Below are 23,499 nucleotides of genomic sequence, written 5' to 3' on the forward strand. Positions count from 1 at the left end.
CTCAAGCTACTATCAAATGTGCATTTCTAAGTGACAAAAAAGTGATATGACTATTAATATTATTATTATCATCATCATCATCATCATCATTATCAGACAACCCAAAACCTGTTTCTTGATTTTAAACAATATAACTCATTAGAACATGCAGAAATTAATTTTTCTGTTTAGATATTTATTTTGTTAAGGAAAATTAATGGTCTGGCTTCTACAACTTCCATTTTGGAGCAAAAATCTGACTTTAAACTGGAAAGAAATAAAGATTTGACATTTATCATGATAATTATGGATATCGACTGATCTGAAAAAAAATGTGATAATTTTTTTTGCCCATATCGCCCAGCCCTAGCGCTAGGCTAGGTTAGGATGGGTTGTTTTCTGAGTCAAAAGGTAAATCAGATGCAGTATCAATCCTACTGTTAAATACAAGTAAAGGGTAAAGGTGTAAAGGTAAACGCTTTATATTAAATTCTTTATAGTACTTGTAGTAATCCTTATAGTAGTCATTTACTTATTTATATTTTATCTGTCATTTATATAGCTGATCAATCAAGTGGTATTTTTTTGTATCATTTAGATATTAATATACCTTTTATTTTATTAGCATGATTTTACAGTACTAGACTGCTATATAATGAATGCCCTTGATGTTTATTTTCTTTTTTGTGTAAGAACAATATTGTATCTACAACAATAAACAAATTATGTGCTCTCTATAGAGGTATGTATATTTTATCCAGTTCTAGTCTTCAGTAAAAATACAAACTGTATATAAAAAGGCTAAGAAATTGACATTGCGCCTGGTAAAAGAAAAATAGTTTAATGGGTCAAACAAATTTTTACACATTCCACAATACAAAATCTACTAATGACAAATAGCTGAAGGGCAGTTGGGAAAATCAGATGCACAAGCTCAAACAAATGTCACAAAGGGAATCAGGTCCAAAAGTTAAAAAAAAAACCAACAACTGATGTTCTCGCATCTACAGAGACGAATGCTGCTCGTCATGATCCAAACCCCAACTAAAGGAGATCAAACTTAAATTGCTTTATGTGCATAAATAAAATCTTAAGGAGCCAAAATGAAATCAACAAAAAGTAATTTGCGTGAGTAACATTACAGCCGAATTTCACATATGTAAATCATATATGTGCGGCATGGGGGGAGCATTTTGTCACTTTTTCGTGATGTCTGAGATCATAACAAATGAGCACCATTGCTGAATATTTAATGCTGCTAAACAATGTGAGCTTATGACACAGGAAGGTGTATTGCTGGAGGTGACGGAAACATGCTTATGGATATGAAGTAGCAAAGCACCCTGATGCTGCATAGTATCTTAATGCTGTAAAGTCATAAAGCCCACCTACACAAACATGTAATGGAAAATGTAATGGTTGGTGTTGGACCTTTTTTTTCTTCAGATTTTGGTAGTTTTCATAAGCCAACCTACATTAATTCTCATGAAATGTCATACTAGATGTACATATAAAATAAATATTCCACCATAACAGAGGTGCAGCACTCGTGCATTGTTAAAATCAAATGATTGTATAAAGCCAACAACTAAAAGTTCAACATGAAGACTTGGAGTTTCTTTGGAACTTTTACATTTTCAATATAGTATGATCAATAGATTTCAATGATAAAATCATAGATGGGGTAGCTCAGGAGTAAACATCTGCATTGTCATTCTGTAATGATGTTAAATCAAACTGCTCCTCTACATAAAACTGGAACAGAGAAAAAACACCAGTGACACAACAGTGTTGTAAATCTGTAGCAAAATTTAGATTTTGTTAGCACTTCAAACACTCAGCCATGTCCTTGTTCTGATCATCAGGTTGCTTGTTTAACATCTACTAAAAAAGGTGCCAACAACAAAAAAATTACATAAAGTACAAACGTGCAGACATGCACAGGTGGCGCTTCATTCATTATGACAGGGTTAAATTAACTTTCAAACCACACACGTGTCACACATATATGTGAATGTGACCTTATCATCTTTCTTCAAATTCTTGGTTCTTGCTCTTGAAGTCACATAACCTGTTGATGTCAGTCTTCCATATTTTCATGTGCATCAGTGATCTTTTACAAATACAGCATACCAAGGAGCCCATTTTCTTTAGTTGTTTCTTTATTCAAAGATTGCTTTTCATCTTCACGGTACATCCTGCAAAAGGGCCACTAAGAGATAAAGACCCATGTGGAATCCTCAGTTTCTTGACCTCACACGTGTCCCTCTGCTCATGGAGTGTCTTTCCGTGGTGCTTCTCTCTTGCGTTACGCCCGCCAGGGTCTAGGTCAGGGTTTACCATTCAGATTAGCACTTCTGTGGCCAAGCAAGGAGGAGAGCAGTTTGCGAGCCCGAGGGGGCCGCTGGGGTGCCTCAGCGAGACGCACCATGCGTGGCGAGCGCCACACTTTAATGGTGGAGTCGTCGCTGGCAGACAGCAGCAGCTCCTGGTCTGCTGGGCTGAAGGCCACAGAGTTGACCACGTCATCATGTTTCAGGCGCGCCAGGCAGATGTTGTAGTGCCGGTCCCAGATGTAACCGTGCTTGTCCTCTGCACCACTACACAGACATTTATACAAAGTAGACAATTAACACTCCAAGTGCAGTTATGACTTATAAGCAATAATGCTTTTGATCTGTTCATCAAGTATTTTTTAAGATGAGTGCATAGCACGGATTTTACATTATTGTAAGCAGTCATTGCTAAGATTTAGTAGGATTAGTGTAAGACAGGGCAATTTACAATTGGCCCAATATTCTTTTGTTCAGGATATAACACTAATACTGTGAATAAAGCCATGATTTTAAAATGCTTCCAAGTGTCCAAAAGTAGGTTAGTTTCACTGCCGTTCCTTGACTGCTTGCAAGTATCCAAGATATATTTTCGATAGCATCTCAGCAGCAAAAACATGGATGAAATTAGGAAATTCATTTGTGTGAATCAATTATTCAAATTATCCATTTCAATCAATAAGTTAAATAAACAGAAATTTATTGTCATTCAAATATTGCTATATATCCTAGAAGATGCATGGCAAATGAAAAGAATGTGCTGAAAAGTAAAAATCCACCCCGACCATGATCATTGAGAATGATTTACACCAAAAATTCTCCTCTTGCAAATTATTGCAAAAAGCAAAGGGTGAAAAAAAACAAACTACTTTTAAAAGCCATTTCAAAGCCAATAATATTGACATGTAGCCTTTATATCAAATATCATCAAAATGTTATTATATATTACCTAGCTGTAGTACTATGTTGGTATGTTGTCAACTTAATGAAGTCACATATGTGACCCTGGACCACAAAACCAGCCATAAGTAGCACAGGTATATTTGTAGCAATAGCCAACAATACATTTTATGGGTCAAAATTATTGATTTTTCTTTTATGCCAAAAATCATTGGGGTATTAAGTAAAGATCATGTTCCATTAGGATATTTTGTAAATTTCCTACCATAAATATATCAAAACTTAACTTAATTTTTGCATTGCTAAGAACTTCATTTGGACAACTTTAAAGGACACTTTCTCATTATTAAGATTTTTTTGCATCATCAGATTCCAGATTCCATATTCAAATAGTTGTATCTCAGCCAAATATTGTCCTATCCTAACAAACCATACATCAATAGAAAGATTATTTATTCTAGCTTTCAGATGATTTATGAATCTCTATAAAAAAAAAAAAAAGACACTTATGACTGGTTTTGTGGTCAAATGTCACACATCACTATTATATAGCAGTGTGGATATGACTGTCTAAATTAAGAAAAGTTTCAAAGGAAAAAATAAATCAATAAATAAAAATCCCTTTTTCTTTCAGTATGCATTCATCATGTAAAAGCCTGAAGGTAATTGCAAGCTTACAATGATCTTAAAAGCTTAATAAGCCATGCAACCAACTGACAGTTAAGTAATTGTGAGCAATCAGCACTGAAAAGCTATGATGACTTTAATCTGCTGAAAGCTATTCCCACAACATAAAAACCTGCTTTTCAAAAACATTTTCCTGATGCTGAACCCTTGCCATTTGCTTGTCAGTATAAAGTTCAAGACCAGTGTCGTATCAGCCAGTGAAAGAAAAACTGACTCGTAAACCGCACATACTGTACTCCAACTGGTAAACAACCCCAAAAAAAATCAGTTTACTACTGCAAATAAAATGTGCTATGTTGGGCTGTAAGTTACCTTGCAACAAAGTCTCGGCTGACATCAAGGAAGATAAAGAAGCACTCATCGTTTGGTGTGAAGGCCCGGTGGGCTCGAAGGCTTCGGCGCTCCTCTCTAAGACTCTTCAGATCAATCACATGCAGGTCGATTTCCTCTGCGATAGGCGGAGGGGACATGGGGTCAGAGATCACACACCCTGTCGGCCACGCTCGACTGTTCACGTACAAGTACCTGTGAACAGACGAACGACAGTTGCCATTTTAATTGATAATGCGTTGATTTCAGCAGGGTTTTCATGAGTTGTTGTCCATGATTTTCCATGGCTATGTAGGCATTTTATATAAAACACTGTAGAGATTAATTAAGCGGAAATGAAAAGACTGAAATATAAAATGTACTGTATGTAATTTTTGACTGTACTAAAGCATAAAAATACCATAATGTTTGCAGATATTTAGGAAATTTAGAGGAGTGGGCAGGAGAAACAACTATCTCCAATATTTTTGAATTTGGACTGCAGTACCGATTTCAACCACTAGCTGTCAATATTGGATGCTGCACCTTTTAATAATAATAATAAAAAAAACTTTCTAAGCCTGCTTGCGCCCCCTGCAGGAAGACTGTGTGACTTTGTACTCCATAGAAACACAATAGCAACATCCTGCCAATCAGTTAAAAGCTCATGTTTGTTAGTCATCTACTGCTGCACAACACACACCTATGGTCAGGTGACAGACCCATGCCAATGATGTGGCCATGTATGTCAATCACATGATCCAGCGAGTCAAAGAATTCATCTGTACTGCGCTCCTCTCCCAACACAGGACCGCACGTTGTCATTTGATCAGGCATTATTCGCTTGATTCCTAAAACACATATAAACACATGAATTTACCATCCAGGCATGTATGAAATGAGCAGGTTAAGTAATCATTCCTACAGCGTCCAATCAAGAGACATAAACGCATGTTCACCTATTTGGTGAGGCGAGTAGGTAAGGCTGCCGGTGGTGAAGAGGAGGTAGGTCTTGTCCTCTCCTTCTTCAGGAGCTGAGGGAGACACCAGGTTTGGATCAGGAGCTTTGGTGCGTCTGCTCCCCATCAACCTGGCCACCTTTGTCTCCAACTCTCGATCACGAACAGCTATGCTCTGACGACCCTAACGCCAGCAAATACAGAAAATACATACATAAATGACACCATACAATAACAGCTGTAGAAGTGTTGTTAAAGCATGGCTTACTGAAATTGTTGTTAAATCTGTTGCTATAATTATGATTGCTGTATATTTCAGAAGTTAAGCAAGTTATTACATTTTAATTAAAGTGATTTTGGTCACACTTTAGTTGGGGACCAATTCTTACCATTAACTATGACTTTTGCCTCAATAAACTCCTAATTTGCTGCTTATTATTAGTTAGCTGTAAAAGTAACTATAGTAAGGTAGTTGTTAAGTTTGTGAATGGGGTAGGATTAAGGGATCTCAAATATGGTCATTTAAAATAAGGTATTATGTGCTTCATAAGACTAAATAAACAGCCAATATGCATGCTAATAAGCAACTAGTTAATAGTGAGAACTGGTCCCTCAACTGAAGTGTTATGACATTTTTTCTGCACAGATGAACCATTTAGGTAACATTTAAGTCAATAGTGTCAATTCAGACTTCCTGTTTGATCTTTTTCAAAAATGGGTATCCAAAAAATATCATGCATAACACTTGATTTTATCTTGCAGTATATCCAATCCAATGCTTTTTGTTGCAAGAGAGCATTTTCAAAAATGTGCAACAAAGAAAACACTTCCCATTTCCCCAGAAGATCAATGTATTCTGCATCTTTGTAAGTATGAAAAACACTAATGGCCTGTATTTCACCAAGCAGTACAGTACAGTATGGTACGCAATTACTTCCGTTTCCATTGTCAGAAGTTGTGAATGGTATCAAAATAGCAAACCGTACCACTTTTTTGATACCCTTCCATTGGGGTACCTAACACAGCAAACGGTACCAAAAGGGTGGAGCTAAACTCACTGCAGAACGTTGATTGGTTGACTATAATTGCCACTTGTGTGTGCTACAAGGGGATAAAGCATCCCGTTCACTCGGTTCCGCTATACTGTTCATGCGTGTTGGGCTTATTTAAATCAGAGTGCACAAACACAAAACAATATAACAGTGTATTTTATATTTTCACACAGACAATAGCCATTTCTCACTTGGCACTTGTGAAACGTCACCGCCCAAAATCAATGATCGCTACTTTCCAGCATACACCTAGCAAGTGAGGGTACTGTTGGCAATGAAATCGCAAGCTGGATCATGGTTCCATCCTGAAACGTACTGTACTGTACTGTTCTGACCTGTACTGCTTTGTGGAAACAAGCCATAAAAGGGGACCAGTGTCCTTTTGTTTTGACCTTTGACCTTTTGAAAATCTTTTTACTGTCTATTTTTATGACACAAACCGGTGGTTTAGTTTTATTATGAACAGTGCCGTTACATTCAGAGACAGTCAGAATTATCTAACAAAATGTAAATGCTAAATGTAAAGGCAACGCAACAGATGTCGCATTTTACTATCTAAAAATTCTCTACTAGAAATGAAAACAACGCTGTAGGTGCAGCACTTTCTATGGTGCTTACGTGTATAACGTGCTGAATCCCAGATGGGTTAAATGAGGGTAAATGTGCTGACACTTTTTTTTCCCCTCGCTCCACATTCTCCTCATCCTCTTCATCTTCATCCTCCTCCTCTTCACTGTCTGTGTTTCCCAGATCAAAGAAGAGAGGCTGGTGCTGCTGTGTCCGCTGGGCTTGAGCTTGGGCCTGTGACTGAGCTTCATAGTCAAGAAGGAGGTCAGGAGAGTCATGTCGACGGCAGTGGGCCACCATCACTGTGCGGATAGTGCTGGCATTGATGTTCTGGATCTTAAAGAGACGTTTCACAACATTCACGTTTTCGGACTCAATGTCCTAAACATGGAGAGAGGTAACACAGAGTGAGCAGTTAGGACAAAAATATCTAATAGCTACACAAATCCATAACCATTCAAAGTTTAGCTAGAAATATTTTGTGTTATTGGCATAACTTAATGTGACTAAATATTCTTTAATGGAATGAAAAATATATTTCATGTCCAATAGGTTAATTATGGACTCCACACATCACTTTAAGACCTTAAAGAACTGGACCTGGAAGGCTTTGTTGAGCCAGAGAACAGAACAGGAGGTCATGTTGCCAATCCAGTGCAGGTTACCAGAGATGAGGTGAGTCTCATTCAGCCAGCAGCCGAACACATCATATGGCTTATTTCTCACACGGGAGAGCAGAGTGTAGTTCTCTACAGAAACAACAACATCAATCAGAAATTTATTTACAGTGGGTATGTGCAATCTGTGTATGTAACAGCTGTCTCTACCCAAACTGATGACTGCAATCTCTCCAGAGGAGGAATGATGTGGGCCCAGGTAGACCCCTGACACCAGCAGGAGTGTGTCATCAGCATTAAATTGTGAGAACTGAGTGTAGCCCCAGTTAAACTGTCGCATGCTGGAGCTGTGAACCAAAGAGATGGTGCCATCTGATCGCTCCGTGTCCCAAAGCTGTGAAAGTACATGAAGTGAATTCTATTAAGTGAATAACAAAGTAAATAACATCAAATTTTTAAACATCAAGATTTTAGTTTACATGTTGTCTATGCATATGGGTAATTTGAGTTTTATTCAGGTGAATTTTTTTTTTTTTTCTTAGAAATGCAATCGGTATCGTGTTGGTTTCATCTTGCTGTAAAATCCATTCATTTAACAAACATATTAATGTAACAAATATCAAGTGAAATTGTTTCCTTACGCCCTTAAAATGTGAACATCAAAACTATTATTTTCAAAATCTTTTTAAAAATACATATTTTTTAAAGTAAAAAGTATTTTCTACAAGTATCATAACTTATGAGTTATCATAACTAAAATATCATTTTTTTGGGTGTGGCACTACATGACATTTTATAATCTAAACTACCACTGCCTGTCACATGACGGTCAAATTATGTTGTTTTTGGACCCTCAGTGATGCCAGCCTACGGAGATCCTCTCTATGATATCAACATCCTGTTTTTTCATTCATGTTTATCACAGCACATAACTGATTTAGCGGACAAAGGTTTGTCATATATTTTTTTTTACTAATAAATATTAAAAATATGCAGAGCTGTATAAGTTAGAATTTTACTTTTAATTTTACTTTATTTATTTTTTTACAATATCAGAAATTAAGTCATTATATCTATAAAATAGGGATGCCACAACACTCAATATAATATCGAACCATTCAGTACGACATCCACGGTTCAATATGCACGTGTGAATTGCGTTTTTTTTCGGTTTTGCCGAGTATGAAATTGCATCCCTAGTATGAAATGCATTTTTTTAAGAAATGTGTCTGGACAAGAAAAATTGTATGTCATGTCATACTTCTTGTTATCTGCTTTAAAAAATTATTAAATGCATAACCTATCATTTGTGCTAGAAACAGTCAATTAATCAATTAATTAATTAATGACGTCATATTAGGTTGAACATTTGTAGGCTGGAACAGTGTAATACACTACTATGATGTTGTGCCAACTATCCAGATGTTCTTTTTTTCTGCATATAACCATATAGATTGTATGTTATGACTGGCATAATCTGAAGAAAAAAAAATTCAATGTCGTTTTTATCTTTACGAAGCAAGCAGTAGGCAGTCTTACTTTAACAGTACAGTCTTTGGAGCAGGAAGAGAAGCGATGTCCACGGTGAGAGAAGGCCAAATGCAAGACCTGATCATGATGTTCCTTCAGAATCTGAACCTCCACACAGGGAATGCAGTCATACAACCGCCTGAACTCCCTGTACCATGACCCAGCCGCTGCACACATGTAGGAAACACATTATTACTTTCAGGGAGTGCCACTACAGTGCGGCATTCACACATGACAAAGAGGGGGAAAAGTGGATAACTTTAGGCACTGTCACAGTTCTTTTACTACTTGGGCCACATGTATATATTTGTTTTGTAAGATAAAAATAAATTACTTCATGCCACAGATGTGAAGGTGTGTGCTTATATATTTTACACATGAATTCATTGCCTATGATTCAGTTTAAATAAAAGTTCAGCTCCAGCTGTAGTACCAGGGTGGCGAGGCACAGAACGCGGGATGCAGTAGTAGTTGTAGAAGAGCTCCTTCCAGAGGAACTCATCCCGTGACACAGCAAACCACTGACGGCAGGTGAACCCTGCGCTCAGCACTGCCTTATGAGGGAGATGCAAGAAGATTTCCAGCACCAGGCTGTCAGGCAAGCCAGGGCCACTTGCCATCCTGACATCCTGAAAAAAACATTTACAATGACTTTCAGCGATTACATTAACAAAAGCCAACTCTGCTGTTGTTATATTAACAATGGCTAATGGAATTTTTGTGCTTCTTAACATTTGTTCATTAACTGGTAAAGAAACTTTTCTTCTGGACCTTATCTCTGATGATAACTGTGCTGTTGCTTACAGAAACCTGGCAAACACCAATTGAGGACTGTGAACTTAATCGCCTATCTCCTCCTGGTTTTTAATTTTATTTATTTATTTATTTTTTTAGGATTTTGGTCTGTGAACTTTACTTTGTTATGGATGTCTTATTTGCCTTTTTTTCTAAATTTATAAGACAACCTTGGGTTTTAGAAAGGCACTATAAAAATACAAACCAAAACAACAATGCACAGAACAAAAGCCTGTTTGTGCTTTATGAAAACCAGATATCTGAGATGAAAACAAATGTTTAAACCTTCTGATCCTGCCAAACTTGCTTTTGCAGATTCCAGTATTTCCTGGACACATGTGTCTAGACATCTTGTCTTATTCACCCAATGTAATGTGACAAATGTTTAGGTCATTTTTAGATATCAACAGGTAAAAAAACTGAGGGTTTGTTTACACTTGGCAGGTTTAGGTGGATACTCTTGAAGTTCAGCTACAATATTAATGTAGCAGGGACTAAAGATGTCAAAATTAAGAAAAACCTATTACATTTCAGTACAGGTGTCAGAAGTGCCATCTCCTTACAGCAGATTTTTGTGTGTGCAGCAGAAGAATTACTGGCACTGTTTTGACTCCTTTACACATTTTACAAGCTATTTGTATCATATTGTTAGCTGGTAAAAAATACCCCCATATGTACACAAATACAATAAGCACATTTAGCCCAGCACACAGCATGGTTTTGGTTGTTTGGCAAGTACTGTCACAAAATACGTCATCAAAGCTGTCCAATCAGGCTGTAACCTTATCTTTACACCTTTGGTTTTGTATCTTTCTGTTTGGTCAGTTTTAGTGTGAATGCAAAACAAACCAGGACTAAATGTTCCAAGTGAACTCAAACTACAAGAGTGAACCTGCCTTACACAGGACTCGGATCATCCTGGGATGAGATACTAATGAACTGTATAACCCAAATTTATTGTGCACCATGACACATAGATGGTCACCATGGTTAAACCAAGTTAAATAAAAATACCAATACACTGGTTGCATTTTATGTTTTAACTGCATGTTTCTCACTTGTGAAAGACTGGCTGTTACATAAAAAAAAGTTTACTAATTAAACAATATATTTAATTATTAAAGTTACTTTACCTATTGATCACTGTTGTTTCCTGTTGAAGGCACAGCAGTACAATGTTGTTTTTGGGTACTATTTAAAAAAGACAATCTACTAAATAGTGTCATTTATTGATGACTAGATAATAAATAATGAACTGTCTGCAAATCCATCCACTATAGTGGGTAAAAAGTGTGGCTCACCCCTCTCATTTCTCTACTCTAATTTAAGATCTGACAGCTGTAAATTATGACCGAGTAACACAGTCTCTCCTTATCCACCCATATGTTTATTTTTAGAGGTATTTTTTTAAGAGGTAAAAAGAGTAAACAGAAACTAGAAAAATAACTTATTTATAGCCATTACTAAAGTAGAATCTGTAGATTCTGTTTTTTTAATGATCTGAATCAACTGATCTAAGAGCATTTAACTCATAAAGGATACTTTCTTTATACATAAAAATAAATGAGTATGATATCCATACCCTTTCACTGCTGAATGTTAAAAGCTAACACATATGACCAAAAAATACATACATTTTTCTAGGGAAGCGCTTATTGTAGAAATTTTCGTAATTAGTTTTATAATAGATAGCTGACATGATGGTATAAATCTATATTGTTTTGTCTATTTTTTAATGAAAAAATATTTAGTTCATTTATGGAAAGTTTGATAATGAAAGATAAATTAGGTATAAATAAATAACTATGTAATGTTTGTAAGCATGCAGTGATACAGAAATTCTCGGTTATGCACATAACCAGTGTTATTATTATTTTATTTAATTTTTATTTTTATTTATTTATTTTTGTTAAATTTATGAATGGAACGTCCAAATCAGAGCAGATTTATAAAATGAGATATATTTTATTTTCTAGCAGTGCATCCATATACAAATTTGGTAACAGGTTTTGGTGATTGTTTTTATGTTATGTCAGATATTGAACAAATAAACTGTACTGCCTATTTTTAAACTAAATTTAACCCAAATTAAAGTTCCAGTCCAGTAATTTTCTTTATATAAGCGACCAAAAACATTATGATAAACATTATGATAAACGGGAAAAAAGACAGTTTTGTTCATCAATATATGTAACATCACAGATAACAGGAATATACAGTTTTAAGTGCACATAATGAGCCTGATATAATACTGCTATTTTAATATTATTATTTTTTGTTTGGAGCTAAAGCAGCTAATAACATAAGCTAAGCTCATTACCAAAGGTTAAGATAAACAAATATGGGCAAGCTTTATCAAAGTACATTATATTTCAAATACATGTTTAATTAAATTTGACATTACCTGCCAAAGGCCACAACCTGTGGAGTGCTTTGCAAGTTTATAACCAAGGAAAAGATATCATCCTCGATTTGTTTCAGCTCCGGTTAAACGACTAGCACAATCCCTAGTCTACATGAATCGAACGTCGATGCGATATGTGTTGAATAGGCCAGGTCACAATAGTCGATCACAGAAAATGTTTACGTGTGGTGTGCCGTAGGATGTCTCGAGTGCAGTAGATTATTAGAGCACCCATTTGGATAAGACAAAGTCAGCTATGTTACTATGACTGATTATGAGAGGTAAGTTTAACCATAAACTCAGCTCTCTAAAAGTCTAATTATTTTTCTGTTTAATTATTAGAAACATAATTTTACTCTTAAATTATATTATGTACACAGTTATAATTAAGGGGTTCATACAATGGAAATGTAAACAAATTACTAAGATTATTATTATTTTTTTTTATTATTGCAACATCTAATTTAATGGCTCATTCAGAACATATATGGATAAGAAAACTGACACTGGTCATATCACTTTACATGAGCAGGATCTGTAATGAGGTAATGGAGAAAAGCCATTTACTTGTAATTCTTTTTTATTGTTTAAGTCTTAAGAGATGTGTCATATTTATCAGAACCACACTACAACTTACTGTATATTGTCCCTTGGTATAATATCGTTTTCAGATTGCATCCATAATATTCCAACATTTGTTTGTTTACTGTCAGGATTGAAAGACCTACAGTATGTATGTTCATACCCAACAGTTCCATCTGTGTCCCTTTATCAAATGCTAGTATTAGCACACAGCTGCAGAAGTGTTTAGTAATGTGAAATATTATTAATGTGTTCTTAGGGCTTTCTTATCTGGCTGAGAGGTTGGCTTCGTGTCTTACATCCTCAAAAAGAGCCACAAACACAAGGTGACATGCTAACAGTAAGTAATATATGGACATTACTTTACAAAATAGTTAAACGGGATTTAGATTAGAGTTTACATACTTTTAAATTCTTCTTTCTTCTGCAGGACAGCAAGTTTGGTCAGTCTCAAGGGCAACTCTACCAAGTCACCCTTCCTCATTCAGTGTGGTTCCTATATAAGTTGCACTTTTTAAAACTCCATTAGGAATTGAAACACTTATTATAAATCCACATTTCCAGTATTTTTTATATACTGACAGCAATGATGAATTGCCTGTAAACTCTATAAAGGAGATGGGGAATTCTGATAACCTTTTCAGTAAATAAAGCACAATACAAAACTGAGTGGTCAATAATAAACAAATGATGTTTACCGTGGCTCTTGCTTTATTCTTATCTTTTTAGTTACAAACATTTTGAAGATGCACTACATGAAACAATGTAAAGCTTCCTATGTTATTAGTGCATTCATTTGAAAACTAAACAGCTGTAATTACAAACCTGAGGTCTACTTTCAGTGTTATAGAAGCACATTAAAATGACAACAACTCTGTGCTGTACTCAAACACATTTAGAAAATAAATGACCAATTTGACATCTGTAAACTACAAAAAGTTGAAAAATCAAAGCTGATTTAATGTGTTAATAACTAAATACATAAATCAAATAACAAAATTGTGGAAAAAAAGTTGTTGATTTGTGTAGTAATATTTGTTGTCAGATTTACTTCAAGTCCTAGTTTTCACTTTCAAAGTTCATTCATATGGGAAAGCCAACACATTACTCTGTTAACCATGTGAGCAATTGTGGGGCATAGTAGGTGATAATGATGTCAGCTCCTGAAAGAAAGCAAACAGTGTTAAAAATGCTTCATGAGTATTAAGTATTACCTGTAAACCATCAATTTTTTGAGTCAGTAAAGAAGACTAAGTAAAACACCAAGGTCCTGCACGAAAACAATGCAATCTTTATATTTTTGCAATTTAGAAAATCCTGGCCTTAACAGATTCAAATAATTTACTTTATCTTCTATATTCCCCTTCTCACCTGCTCGACGGAAGGCAGTCATAGACTCCATAACTGCAGTGCGCAGGTCAAAAGCTCCAGCTTCAGCTCCATGCCACAACATGGCAAACTCGCCTGACACATTGTACACTGCCAGTGGATGAGTAGGGTGCTGTTGGGAGACAGAGAACATGAAGGTATTTAGACTTGCAAAAACATTACTCACAAATTACACTGTTTAGTTTTTGCTGCAAACTATAGCGCTTTGAGACACTTTGCTTTCGGAGGGTCACTATATAGATGAGTTCTCAAGCACATCTTCCTGGCATTTTAAAGCAAATGTAAAGAAACAGTGCATCCAAAAATGCTGAAAATTGACTCCCCTCAGGCCATTAAAGATTTAGTTAAGTTTGTTTTTTCATCAGAAGACAGTTTGGGAAATGAGAATCCAAAAACCACACAGTAATCCGTAACTAATCGTCATGACTCCAGTCCATCAATTAATGTCTTGTGAAGTGAAAAGCTGCATGTTCGTAACAAATTAATCATTGAGGAGTTTCAACGGTAAACCGTCACTTCTAGCCAAAATACGAGTCCATAATCCATAATAACGCTTACTCCAATGAAAATGTCTATCCCCTTTTGTGAACTCACATCAAAATTCACAGACATATTTGTTTGAACTGTTTTTCCTTATAAAACATGCTTGATTTGTGCATTTTTCTCTCCTGATTCAGATGAGATTATTTGGAGAAAGCGATATTATGGATAATATCAGCTGTTCAGACAATTATTCTGACGTAAGCAAGTGATATAATGCTAAATTTCTAAAAAAGAAACAGACTCACCGACAGTATATTTTTGATAGCCTGAGGGTAAGTCAATTTTCTGAAAACTCTTTTATTTTTAACATTGTAAACTATAAAGCACTGCTTCAGGCCAACAGTCATATGCAGGTTTATGAGTTCATGCTTGATTAAACATCAGCAAGTTTAATTAAAGAAGTGTGACGCAAGTGCATATTGAACAATTTTCCTACAATGTAAAATAATGTTTTTCTGAGCATGAAGAAAATGATTTCTGAATACAGCATGAAGTGGCAGAAAAGTTATTACCTTATTCTTGACCTCTCTCACAATATCAAGGTATGGTAATCCAGGCTTCACCATCAGCATGTCAGCACCTTCTTTCACATCCCGGTCCTAGCAGCAAAGAAACAAATCCATATAGACCAATTTTGTGTTTGCAAACAGTGATGGCTTTTTTTTTTTTTTTTGTAACCGAAACCTACCTGGTGGCAGAAAATTACAGTTTTCAAGTAGCAATCTATGGAAGCCATGGAATTAAAGAATAAAAAAAATTAAATTGGAGTTTATATTTCAAAATTATGGCTTTATTCTCTCAGTTCTGAGATTATATTGGAACTTTATTACAATTCAGATAAGAAAAATAGATTGTCATTTTCTCTTTTCCCCTCAGCTCAGAATCATGAGTTTATATCCCACACTTCTGGATGTTTTTCCTCAGAATTAACAAACTTTCTATTGCAGAGTTAGATCTAGTTAAAAAATTCAAACTAGGAGATAAAATGCGCATTTGCGAGAAAAAACTTGTGAGAAAAAAAAAGAATTGTGAGATAAAATAGGTCAATGTTATGTAAAATGCTATAGATTTAAATTTTATTTCATGCTATAACTGTAGGGCTAATACAATAGGTCTCCTATGAAGTGCATATATGAATACTATGTAGACCTGTTGTTTAAATCAAATATATGCTTTAAAAGTAGAATGATCATAGCAGGTTTCATCCATAGTCTGTCGGTCTGCGTTTAGCTTCAAATGGCATCTTTGATGTCAGTATTCTATTGGCATTCAAATTATTTGCATTACCATTCTAACATCCAAAGGCACAATAATATTTTTTTTCTCTTATTCTATTTTTTTTTTTTTTTTTACCAGTTTCTCTCCACTTGTTACCAGTGTTCTTCTGCCACCACAATGCGTGCACAGCTGCAAGTGACATAACTATGATGTCTACTCCAAATTGGTCTATACTTCTAATTAATATACTGCTAATACTTCACTTGGAGCATCCCATACAATAGAAAAAAGACACCACTGGTCTAGTCAAAGTGCTCATTTCTGTAGTCAAAATTTAGATGATGTTTCAAAAGAAAATCTGTGAAAACTGTATTTGTCAGTCGATTTTAATTTGAGTGATAAATATAGAAGATATTCTCTTACACAGGCCCGCAGTGCTAGTCCTCTGGCACCAGGGGGCAGCTGATAACATCTTCTGTCTCCAAAAGCAGGTTTAGACTGTGCAGCATCTCTTAAAATGTTAAAAGAAATTCAGAGACAATTTTAAAATTGGCTTACCAAAAATAGTGATGTTTACATCATCTATACATTTATAAAAACTAAGAAGGTGGTCAACTATAACATTATAAAGGGAATCATTAGTACACTACCTGAATGGTCCATAGTAGCAAGAGGCAAATTTAGCACTGTAGCTCAGCACTGACACCTAAGAAAGAAAGAAGATACTGAGTCAGTATCTGCTGTTATTCGATTTAACTCTGTCGTTCACACCCAGAAGTGAGATTTCTCAACCTTGTTGCCAAGATCATTGGCAATTAGTGCTTGCTTAATGGCTGCAATTCGTCCATCCATCATATCTGAAGGGGCGATAATATGGCATCCTAGTGGGAAAAAAAAAGTGCTGACCTAATGTGATAAAGATGACTTCTGTAGACCGATTTACCAAAAATGCACATATTATGTGTAACTGGCTACAGATAAATAGAATTTAGAACTAACCTGCTCGAGCATAAGCCAGAGCTACTTCAGCCAACCTCAAACAGCTTGCAGCATTATCCAAGCTGCCATCTTCACGCAGGATTCCTTTAAGGTGCCATAGAGAAAGTCACAAATCATACACTAAAATAATATCACTGTAATGGGATCATTTAAAAAATAACAGGCAATTAGTTTATGTTTAAAGGTGTAAGGTGTATGTTTAAAATCTTAATGTAAATTTAGAATTTTAATCTTAAAATTACAATGTTACGATGCCTAAATTTACCTGATGTATTTTAGTTTTTAGTGTTTTATTCTTAATTTACTGAGACAAAGTAGAATAGAAATTTCAATATCCATTGTTTGGTTGTGAGCCATAACATGAAAATAATTTCTGTCAGGACCACCATCGTGAAAATGATTTTGGTTTGGCGGTATGGTTCTGTTCTGGGCAAAACCTCCCTGCCCATCCATGTAGCCTGTCATGAATGTCATGAAATAAATAATAATAAAAACAGTAAACAGATCCAGTACTGAAACTAACCACAGTGGCCATGAGAGGTATAGGGGCAAAGGCACACATCACATGCCAACATAAGATCAGGGAATGTGCTCCTCAGTTTCTTCACAGCCAGCACTGCAGGAGTGTCATCCGTGTCTGCCCCAGAGCCCCTCTCATCCTGAGAAAACAAACACGAAGACAAGAAAACGATCATTTTCTGACAGTGTCAGAAATTCAGCCTGATCATCACACGGTGTGTTGGCTGCCACGACTCACATTTACAGAGCAGAGACCCACATTTACTGAAACTGTAATATAACTGAAACTTCTCACCAACCTTTGCAACTTTTGCAGGAACTCCAAAAATAAGCACACACTTCAGGCCTTTATCCACAAGGGGACGAAGTAAACCCTCTATCTTATTAACACCATATCTGAAACAGACACATAAAACATCATTTGTCATAACTTGAGTAAGATGTCTTAACAATACATTGGCATTTTTTCTACACATGATATACTATCATGTGTATCAACACCTAGAGATGACCCCTATAGTCCTGAATGTCAGCAGAGACCATGTCAACTAGATGAGCCCCAAAGACGGTTTCCCAACGAAGACCTCGTCACCTAGGCGGCCATCAGATGCGATGACATGATGACTTTCTCAAATGTTGACTGGCTCTTTTATTTAGAGCTATTTTAATTAGAGCCGTATGCATGATCTTTGTCATTGAACTCATAATGCTATTTATTACGTAATGCATAATGTGCATTGTTTCACATAAATGATTTTAAAAAGTATGCAGTAACCAGAATGATAGTATTCCACTCTGAACACAATCTATATTACATGACAAAATAACCAGACACTGACTACTTATGCAATGCAAAGAGGACCTAACCACCCAGAATAAATGGAGCCTTGTTTTATCTTTGTGCTTTGTTGGCTACCTCCAGCTCCACCCTGCCTAAAGCTTATCTTAGAAAACCAGCCCAAACTTTACATGCACACACCTTTGTTATATCAACCATACACATCTTGTTAACTTATTGTCTTCCTTATAGAGACTCTTACACAAATTATATTAAAAACATCAAAATTAATATAACTGAAAGTAAAATTACTAAACTAATATATGAATTAATATATGAATGAATGAATGAATTAATTAATTGAATTTAAATTTTAATCCAGTGGCAAATTCAATGATACTTGTTACCATGTTACCAAATTACAGAAATAGTAGTACTTAAATAGACGGAATAAACACAAAACAGGAAGTAACTCAGTAAATCACAAGTCTAAAAGATCAAAGATGGAAGAATGTGTTTTGCGGCAGTGAAGAATAATACCTCGCTTGACCAGGTAGACTTGCAATTGGTTCCACTGCGTCAGGACTGTCACTGTTAAAATCATTCAGAGAGAGACAATATAACTATTTCTATTCATTCAAACAAACTGATAAATAGAAACTTTAAACCCGCCCCCTACTTTAATTAATAACATAACTCCTGAACCTATTTACCACTGTCAAATAAATATATATAGAGAAGACATTACGTAATGAAGACAGGATATATGAGGTTATTCGGTCTGAGGTCTGAAGCACAGGTCTGCCAATATCGGAGAGTAGGGTGAAAGTAACCGCTGTGTAGAATAGAGTCTGCTGGCTGTGTCATTGTCCTCTAGATTCAAATGGAAGACAAACACTTACTGACACAATCTACATAACTGCAAAATTATGAATCATAGTTACAGACCTTACAGAAAGAAAATTATTAATCAGTTCTTTTGTCTTGTTTTTCCAGAAAAACAAAACAAAAACAAAATAAATTCACCTGAAAAGCAAAACTGCAATAGAAAGCATGTTTTAGGGATTCACATATGTGGAACTGAGTAATTTTTTTTTCTTGTCTAAACAATAAACCTCAATGCATTTAATATTTTCTAAAACTAATCATTTTAAATACATTTAGACATCTTTAAAAAATAATAATACTAAATTATTATGTGCCTAAAATTATTCAATCATTAATTTTAGACTTAGACTTCTACATTATTTAAAAAACTAATAGTATTGACTTGGGAAAACCTGAATTAAAAAAAAAAGACTTATTAGGACACATTCAGAGTGGTTGAGAGTAATTATATTATTCTGTCCACTGATTTTATGAAAATAAGTCTTCTGAATGAATGAGCAAAGAGTGACATTCTAGCCATACAAAAGACGCAAGCATGCAGAAATTCTCTCTTTGCAGATTAGAAACATATTCATTCACCTGCCTAAGAAAACATATTTAAATCAAGAAAAATCTTCTTTTGTACCTAAAAATTATTTACGGTCAATCAATTACCTATAAATGTTTTGTATTTTGGATGTAAACTACGTAACACCAATCTGACACTATTGTGTGTCCGTGTTTGGTAAAAGTGCAGTAAAAATATATTTATGTAAATTAAACATTTTTATTGCAATGGTTAAGCAGGAGACCTTAATAAGCATGTGTAATGAATTAGGTTAACTCATGACTAATTTCACATAAACGTTAAAATGTCAATAATCATTCAACAGTTAAACAATCGTTTAAAAACTTTCAAAGGCAGTACTTAAATTACACCCTTGTTCTAACATCTCTAACAATACCGATACGAAATATTCTTGCCAGGTTTCTTTTAGCTAATAGTGATCGACCTTAGCACTGCATAATACTGTATATTATTAATGTTACAGAAACATGAAGCTGGTAAAATGCATAATAATTAATGCATTTCATAAATGACACAGAACATGTGAAATTATACAACTCAGATGAACTTACTTTGTGTTTAGTCACTGCTAATGGGAAACCATAAATGACCGAGATCTTGCTAACTAAAGTGCTACTCCTCGATCCTCAAATTTCTTTTTGAGAGGAAAATGTTGCTAGCTGTCAACTGTTTCCTGTTCCACGAAACTTCTATTCCTCCAGGTGGCGCTTGATGGCTCAGAAAGGCAAATTTCTTAATTTAGCTACACATTTCAATACGTTTTCGTACGTTTTTGTAAGTATAATTTTGTAAATATTTAAATGACATGCTCTTGTACCTGAGATATGAATAAAAATATCCCCCTGCAACGTTTACATAATGGATCAACCCTAAGCAGCGCGGCGAAATGTAACAGGTGCCACGTGATAGCGCTGTCTACGTTTTATTTCAGCGGCGAACTTGAAAGATCGCTCAAAGTAACCATTCAGCCATAGAATAGAAAATACTGAGTTAAAATAGGGAAATGTATGTTTACAGTGATTGCCTAACTAAGGGAGACTGGGACAGCCCCGCCCGTTGTATCATTCCTCAGTTTCATGGTAGTAGTCATTCTGGCGCTAATCCCTTTTCTGTAATTTCATTACTCTTTCTGCCTCTCGGCCACCGTAGAAAATACTCAATTTCAAGGATCTCGCGATATTTCTCACGACTCGTATTTCAGATCTCGCGATATTTCCTCGGGCTCCTATTGGAAGGTAAATAGCTCATCTCAGCTAGCTTGTGTCCATCCACCGCTGCTTATCCACCGCTGTCAACCCACCCGTTCATCAACGACCGTTTAAAGATGTAGCTTGCGGTGATATATTTGTCTTCAACCATCACTGCGAACGATATCTGTGAGGTAAAAGGTTTTTTTTTAGTATATTATTGGCATATTTAGTACTCGTCATCATATGCTAACTGACAGCTCGCTTGTTTATACTTACATATTCAATTCCGCAAAGTGATGGACGTTTCTATGACCTATAACATGTTTATCTACGTAGTGTTAACCTGGATTATGATGTATATTGAAGATACACTAGCTATAATATTATGATTAGTGAAATAAGCCATACTGACGTCTGTGTTGGTTTAAATGTTAATCATATACTCAGAGAATACAGTCAACCATAAACATGTACAATGTGACTTCATCAGTCATCATAAGTGTTTTCAATGCACTGATTTCCAAACTTGAATTGTAGTTACATTGCTTTTTGTCCTAATAATGAGATCTTGTTCTTCCTTTTCCAGGTTTTAACAGAGCCATAAGGTGGACCTAGTCCATCTGAAGAAAAACATGATGCTGCCAAAATAGTGAAACATTCATCAGTGGAGGATTTTCATAGACCTGAATACCCATTAAATGCTTCTCTTCACTTCCAGTTTCTTAGGGTAGTGTTTTGACCTTAGTCTCCCATTAAACAACACTCAGTGGTGTCCCATTAATAATGCTGTTCTCTCTGCGAGAGCTGGTGCAATGGCTGGGCTTTGCCACATTCGAGCTGTTCCTCCACTTGGGCGCGCTGCTGGTCTTCAGCGTGCTGGTGGCCCTACACATGGACGTGGACAAGCAGACTCTTGAGATGAGCTGGTGGCTCGTCTTCTCACCTTTGTTTGCTGCTGATGGCCTCAGCACTTACTTTACAGCCATCGTATCCATCCGCCTCTATCAAGAAGGAGAGAAGCGGCTGGCAGTGCTGCGCTTGCTGTGGGTGCTGACCGTGCTCAGCCTCAAGCTGGTGTGTGAGGTGCTGCTTTGCCAGAAATTGGCCGAACAGAACAAGACACAGGATTTGTGGTTTGGGCTTATAATTTCCCCACTTTTCATCCTTCTGCAGCTGCTCATGATTCGTGCTTGTCGTGTCAATTAAAGGACAAACCATCTGCACACATGCCAGTGGACTTGAAATGGACTCCTGCAGGTGTCATTCAAACAAAGAGAAGTGAATCATTGTGAACTGCAAAATCATTGTGAACTTTTTTGTATTCAAGTGGTTCAAGCATGTGAACATGGCATAATGCATCATAAACAATGCTTAAAGTAATGTGCAATTTTAATTATTATTATTGTCCTTAAGTGCTATGAGAGATTTGGTCTGGATTTTTTCTGAATACTGTCAATGTTGCTTTATGTGTTACTACATTTTATTGCTGTTTGTACAACTGTAAATAAACCATCAACATTCAACACTCTTCCTTGGTTTGTTATGACCATGCTGTGAAGTGACCTAAATGTAGTTATTTATTTAGAAAAGTTAGTAGGATGGGGCTTTTTTTTTTTTTTTTGGAAAGGAAAATTCAAAACAAGTCGATTTGTAAAAAATATTTGTACGTCCTATAATAGTCACTAGATGGCACTATATATTTAATTAACCCTGAATTTTTTATTGGTCTTATTGCAGGAGCCCCATTCAGGACAAACCATGCAATTTCAGCAAGTATATATTTACAAAATGTTTTAATGTTGTTTGGGGTACAATTATCATTCATATTCATCATATCAGTGAATGTAGTGAAACATATTCTCTAAAATACATAACTTCTAAAGAGAAATAAAAAAAATAAGCTCTAATTAAAATTAACTATTAAAAGGAAAGCAATATCTTATCTTAAACTAAAGGGATATATGACAACACTCCTGTTACAGTATACAGATAGTATAAAATAGATACACAGAAAACATTTATATTTATTTCCTGTTAGCAAGTGTGTGTTACTGTAAATAATAAGCCATGCTATTTTTGGACTTTGCACTCTGTTTGTGATAGCATAAAATAATTTCCTTGAACATATGTTTCATTTTTGAAATAATGACCTGTCTAACTGTATGCTGTACTTACTGCAAACCATTGTGGCTGTAAAAGGCAGCAACTGTACTAAAGGTCGTACAACCTTATCTTAAATGAACAAATTTTCCTGCCGTCCCTTCCTGATTATGAGGTTATTATGAGGTGCATAATAGGCTACATCCATATATTTGGATAAACAAAGTCTATAAATAACTTGACGTGCTGTACTTATGATGTCTTGGTATAATCTTTATTTCTGTGCCCTTTAATCTGATTAAAACTGGATTTTATAGAGTGACGATGACAGTAGTCGTACCACGTCATCACATGGCATAAAGAATTAAATATCAAAATTGTATGCTTGATCAAAGAAATCTAATAAAAGGTAGACTTACTTTAGATACTTATTTTAGATATTATTAGATCTCTTTGATCAAGCAAACCGTTTTGGTACTGTCAGTCACCTTTGTATTTGTTGCATTTGAAAAACAATAGGCCTACTATAATCACATATATTTACACATACATTTATTTATTTTTGTTATATTTATTTTAAATTAAATTTAAAT

At 35.4% G+C, this 23,499-nt stretch overlaps 3 protein-coding genes and 1 long non-coding RNA gene across 4 annotated transcripts; 2 read left to right on the forward strand and 2 right to left on the reverse strand.

The window, feature by feature from the left end:
* Positions 1-804: 804 nt before the first annotated feature.
* On the reverse strand, positions 805-12,241 carry fbxw5 (F-box and WD repeat domain containing 5). Its single transcript, XM_051109294.1, has 10 exons — positions 12,133-12,241; positions 9,367-9,562; positions 8,943-9,100; positions 7,614-7,797; positions 7,387-7,535; positions 6,838-7,167; positions 5,168-5,351; positions 4,912-5,059; positions 4,212-4,424; positions 805-2,579 (listed from the first exon to the last, which is right to left on the reverse strand). Exons 2-10 carry the CDS (start codon positions 9,551-9,553, stop codon positions 2,309-2,311), a joined length of 1,824 nt encoding a protein of 607 aa, XP_050965251.1. The 5' UTR covers positions 9,554-9,562; positions 12,133-12,241; the 3' UTR covers positions 805-2,308.
* Positions 12,242-12,303: 62 nt separating this feature from the next.
* LOC127166119 (uncharacterized) lies at positions 12,304-13,411 on the forward strand. The gene is made up of 3 exons (XR_007827857.1): positions 12,304-12,413; positions 12,974-13,054; positions 13,145-13,411. It is a non-coding gene; the product is annotated as an uncharacterized LOC127166119 (long non-coding RNA).
* On the reverse strand, positions 13,408-20,417 carry alad (aminolevulinate dehydratase). Its single transcript, XM_051111204.1, has 12 exons — positions 20,168-20,417; positions 18,909-19,033; positions 18,701-18,751; positions 17,682-17,778; positions 17,387-17,522; positions 16,864-16,947; positions 16,657-16,745; positions 16,515-16,570; positions 16,288-16,375; positions 15,159-15,245; positions 14,086-14,215; positions 13,408-13,877 (listed from the first exon to the last, which is right to left on the reverse strand). Exons 2-12 carry the CDS (start codon positions 19,025-19,027, stop codon positions 13,819-13,821), a joined length of 996 nt encoding a protein of 331 aa, XP_050967161.1. The 5' UTR covers positions 19,028-19,033; positions 20,168-20,417; the 3' UTR covers positions 13,408-13,818.
* Positions 20,418-20,832: 415 nt separating this feature from the next.
* On the forward strand, positions 20,833-22,334 carry tmem203 (transmembrane protein 203). Its single transcript, XM_051108959.1, has 2 exons — positions 20,833-20,997; positions 21,393-22,334. Exon 2 carries the CDS (start codon positions 21,590-21,592, stop codon positions 22,010-22,012), a length of 423 nt encoding a protein of 140 aa, XP_050964916.1. The 5' UTR covers positions 20,833-20,997; positions 21,393-21,589; the 3' UTR covers positions 22,013-22,334.
* The last annotated feature ends 1,165 nt before the right edge of the window (positions 22,335-23,499 follow it).

Source organism: Labeo rohita, chromosome 5, assembly GCF_022985175.1.
Source record: "Labeo rohita strain BAU-BD-2019 chromosome 5, IGBB_LRoh.1.0, whole genome shotgun sequence".
NCBI classification, from domain to species: Eukaryota; Metazoa; Chordata; class Actinopteri; order Cypriniformes; family Cyprinidae; genus Labeo; species Labeo rohita.

Bases quoted from the DNA above. Each gene is read 5' to 3' on its own strand.
- fbxw5 (XM_051109294.1), bottom strand. From the start codon at position 9,553: ATGGCAAGTGGCCCTGGCTTGCCTGACAGCCTGGTGCTGGAAATCTTC. The intron at 9,101-9,366 runs GTACTACAGCTG...ACATGTGTGCAG, and splicing joins TTCTGTGCCTCGCCACCCTG to CGGCTGGGTCATGGTACAGG. The intron at 7,536-7,613 runs GTAGAGACAGCT...TTGTTTCTGTAG, and splicing joins GATTGCAGTCATCAGTTTGG to AGAACTACACTCTGCTCTCC.
- alad (XM_051111204.1), bottom strand. From the start codon at position 19,027: ATGACACAGCCAGCAGACTCTATTCTACACAGCGGTTACTTTCACCCT. The intron at 16,376-16,514 runs GTAGTGTACTAA...TAACATTTTAAG, and splicing joins TGCTACTATGGACCATTCAG to AGATGCTGCACAGTCTAAAC. The intron at 13,878-14,085 runs GTGAGAAGGGGA...GCTTTCTTTCAG, and splicing joins GACTGCCTTCCGTCGAGCAG to GAGCTGACATCATTATCACC.
- tmem203 (XM_051108959.1), top strand. From the start codon at position 21,590: ATGCTGTTCTCTCTGCGAGAGCTGGTGCAATGGCTGGGCTTTGCCACA.